Here is a 4,008-nt window from a genome sequence, read left to right on the forward strand (position 1 = left end):
TGCATCTTCACAAGTCTTCGATCATCCAGATGCAGCCCTCATATAACCATCCTTCCCAACTGTTGGCCTAGCTGGCTGTCAATAAGTCAGACTCAGTGCCACATGTCAAGACAAAGCCGTGCAGTGACTTGACAATGACTTCATGTATCTTTGACTACTTCGCCTGTGATGGCTCTGCTTCTCTGTGTGTAACTTTCTTGAAGAAATTATGTTCTTTGTTAGTCTAGAAAACCAGACCTGGGTGTGCACTGTTATTATTTCTAAAAGGAAACCAACTGTTTAAGTCATTATACTGTACAAGTTTGAGCACAGAAATATTTTTATGAAGTTTATTATAACCCATGTTTTGATTTAAAAATTTAAGGCATATTAAAAGAAAAGTTACACATGAAAACCATTTCCAAATTTTATTGCAGAGAGCCATATTGGGGTACTATGCCACCTAGCGGGACTTGACATTGATCAAGGTGAAATTCCTCTCCCAGACTCCCAGCAAGAATTCCTGTGCTAGTCATAACCCCTTCCACCTTGGGTGGAGCACTCAGACCAAGATGAAGCCCATTGCTCTCTAAGGATAGTCACACTAGCCACCACCTCATGCTGGCCTCCTGCGGAGCAAGCAGAACCAGTTCTGTAGACCTGTTTCCAGCTTTTGGGGGAGGTGTCTTGCCCTGCCTATATATATATTTGGAGACCTTCATTAAACTTTGATCCTTGAGCAGGAAATCTTGTCTTGGTTCCACGTTTCTCCCGTCACCCTGTTCCCATCCCCAGATTTTCTTCCAGGTGACCCTGTAAATCATTCGAATGTAGCCATGGGCGGCTACATTTTATTTTCTATATTCTTTGTTTACATTCTGAGCTTTCCCCTTTCCGGTTCCCCCCCTCCCCATCGGTCTCATAAGCCCTCTTCCCTCTGCTCATTTCCCAATCACCCTCTCCCATTTCCCTGTCCTGGTATTCCCCTATGATGCTGGATCAAATCTTTTCAGAACTAGGGCCCTCCCTTTCCCTCTTCTTGGGTATCATTTGATATGCTAACTGTGTCTTGAGAATTCAGAGCTTCTGGGCTAATTAATATCCACTTATCAGTGATTGCATTCCATGTATATTCTTTTGTGATTGGGTTACCTTTGAGGGGCATATGGGTTATTTCCAGCTTCTGGCTATTATAAATAAAGCTGCTATGAACATAGTAGAGCATGTGTCCTTATTGCATTCCAGGAAATCCTCTGGGTATATGGCCAGGAGAGGTATAGCAGGGTCCTCCAGAAGTGTCATGTCCAGTTTTCTGAGGAACCACTTCAGATTTCCAAAGTGGTTGTACCATCTTGCAATCCCACCAGCAGTGGAGGAGTGTTCCTCCTTCTCCACATCCTCGCCAACACCTGCTGTCTCCTGAGTTTTTAACCTTAGCCATTCTGACTGGTATGAGGTAAAAATCTCAGGGTTGTTTTGATTTGCATTTCCCTAATGATTGATGATGTTGAACATTTCTTAAGGTACTTTTCAGCCATCCAAATTTCTTCAGGTGAAAATTCTTTGTTTAGCTCTGTACCCCATTTTGATAGGGTTATTTGGTCCTCTGGTGTCTAACTTCTTGAGTTCTTTGTATATATTAGATATTTGGAAAGAAAGAAGTCGAACTATCACTATTTGCAGATGATATGATAGTATACTTAAGTGACCCAAAAAAACTCTACCAGAGAACTCCTACAGCTGATAAACAACTTCAGCAAAGTGGCTGGTTACAAAATCAGCTCAAGCAAATCAGTAGCCTTTCCATACTCAAAGGATAAGCAGACTGAGAAAGAAATTAGGGAAATAAAATCCTTCACAATAGCCACAAACAGCATAAAGTATATTGGGATAATTCTAACCAAACAAGTGAAAGACCTATATAACAAGAACTTCAGCTCTCTGGAGAAGGAAATCGAAGAAGACCTCAGAAAATGGAAAAATCTTCCATGCTTGTGAATTAGCAGGATTAATATAGTTACAATGGCCATCTTGCCAAAAGCAATCTACAGATTCAATGCAATCCCCATCAAAATCCCAACTCAGTTCTTCATAGAGTTAGAAAGAACAATTCTCAAATTCATCTGGAATAACAAAAAAACCCAGGATAGCTAAACTATTCTCAACAGTAAAAGAACTTCTGGGGGAATCAGTACCCCCGACCTCAAACATTACTAGAGAATGATAGTGTTAAAAACTGCATGGTATTGGTACAATGACAGGCAAGTGGATCAATGGAATAGGATTGAAGACCCAGAAATGAACCCACACACCTATGGTCACTTGATCTTCAACAATGGAGCTGAAAACATCCAGTTGAAAAAAGATAGCCTTTTCAACAAATGGTGCTGGTTCAACTGGAGGTCAGCATGCAGAAGAAGGTGAGTTGACCCATTCTTATCTCCTTGTACTAAACTCAACTCCAAGTGGATCAAGGACCTCCACATAAAACCAGACACACTGAAACTAATAGAAAAGAAACTGGGGAAGACCCTTGAGGACATGGGCACAGGGGAAAAGTTCCTGAATAGAACACCAATAGCTTATGCTTTAAGATCAAGAATTGACAAATGGGACCTCATAAAATTACAAAGTTTCTGTAAGGCAAAGGACACTGTCAAAAGGACAAAAACGTCAACCAACAGATTGGGAAAGGATCTTCACCAACCCTAAATCCGACAGAGGGCGGCTACATTTTATAGAAGTGCATTTTTCTTAGAAAGAAAGTAGCGTGGTTGGGACCTTCTTGTTCAGGATGTGCAGGTGCGATTCTCAGCTGGGCTCCTGAGATGGATGATGCTTAAGAAGCCCCAGTTTTTGTTCAGCTTGTACTATCACTTCAATCACTGTGAGCTGGCTCCCCGAGAGCACAGAAATAGTTCATTGAATCCTCCACCCGTGAGGCTGCAATGATGAGGCTGATGGACTGGGCTGACTTCCGGAAGACGACAGAATAGCGACCACTTGTTTCGTTGTGATGAGTAGATGAAATTTGACGAATAAGGAAAATCATGTCTCCTCTAGGAAGCTGTTTGTACCAGTAAAGTTGGTAAAAATTCTTACTTGTTTCATAGGAACAGTCCAAGGTGACCTCTTCCCCCTCCCGCTTGATTATAGCTGATTGTACTTGAGTTGCTTTTTGTGCTAGACAGGATTCTGTGGGAACAATTAAAGAGCAGATCTGAACCTGTACTGTTGTGCATAAGACATTGTATGGATTAGATTAACCTAACACCCAGTGATACATTCTGCTTGCTTTTTCTAATTCCCATTCCCCCTCAGGTTTATGAAAAACTTCGTATGCCTGGAGCAATGCATCCTGCATAGTATCCTTAGCTATATATAAAATATACATACCAGAGAAGGCCAGGGCCACCAACACACAGAACAGGCTTCGGGGAGGCATGTGGCTCATCTCTCTCTCTCTGAGTGTGCCTCTCTGCTCAGCTCAGCTCAGCTCAGTGTCTAAGGTCTGAGTGCCTGGCAGTGTGTATTTGTATTGCCTACTTTCTTACTCTGCACGCCAACCAGGAAATGGGGTTTGTATGATCACAAGTTCTAAGTATAAAGAGAAAAAAGTAGAGCTTACCACAGACTTTACCTGCTTCCTTGTCTTTCTTAGTAATTAGAAGAAGCAGCACTTAAAAGGGAGGATGATAAGATCTATGCTCACCAAGCAGTGATGCTGAACAGAAATATTTAGCCATGCTCAACATATGTTTACTTTCCTCCATTCAGAATCCAATATAATTTAATTTTTTATAAAACCTCATGGGTGTTTGTATTTCTTTGTAAAACGTTATTGAAAATGATTTTAGCACCTTTTTCCTCACAGTGTTCTAGGACCTATTTAAATTCTGTAACTAACAAAGCTACTTCTAAATCTCAGGATTAAAGGCCACCCACCATATTTCAGTTGTTCATTGACTTACGTTTTGTTAAGTTATAACAAGAATATATATTTGTTATTAGGATCAGGGGAGTAAATTG

At 41.0% G+C, this 4,008-nt stretch overlaps 1 gene segment (V, D, J or C); it reads right to left on the reverse strand.

Annotated features, from left to right (window-relative positions):
• Positions 1-1,805: 1,805 nt before the first annotated feature.
• On the reverse strand, positions 1,806-3,493 carry LOC127691595 (T cell receptor delta variable 1-like). The segment is given in 2 exon segments: positions 1,806-3,174; positions 3,376-3,493. Coding segments are annotated over 2 exon segments (375 nt in total).
• Between the last annotated feature and the right edge of the window lie 515 nt (positions 3,494-4,008).

Source organism: Apodemus sylvaticus, chromosome 8 (genome assembly GCF_947179515.1).
Source record: "Apodemus sylvaticus chromosome 8, mApoSyl1.1, whole genome shotgun sequence".
Classification (NCBI taxonomy): Eukaryota; Metazoa; Chordata; class Mammalia; order Rodentia; family Muridae; genus Apodemus; species Apodemus sylvaticus.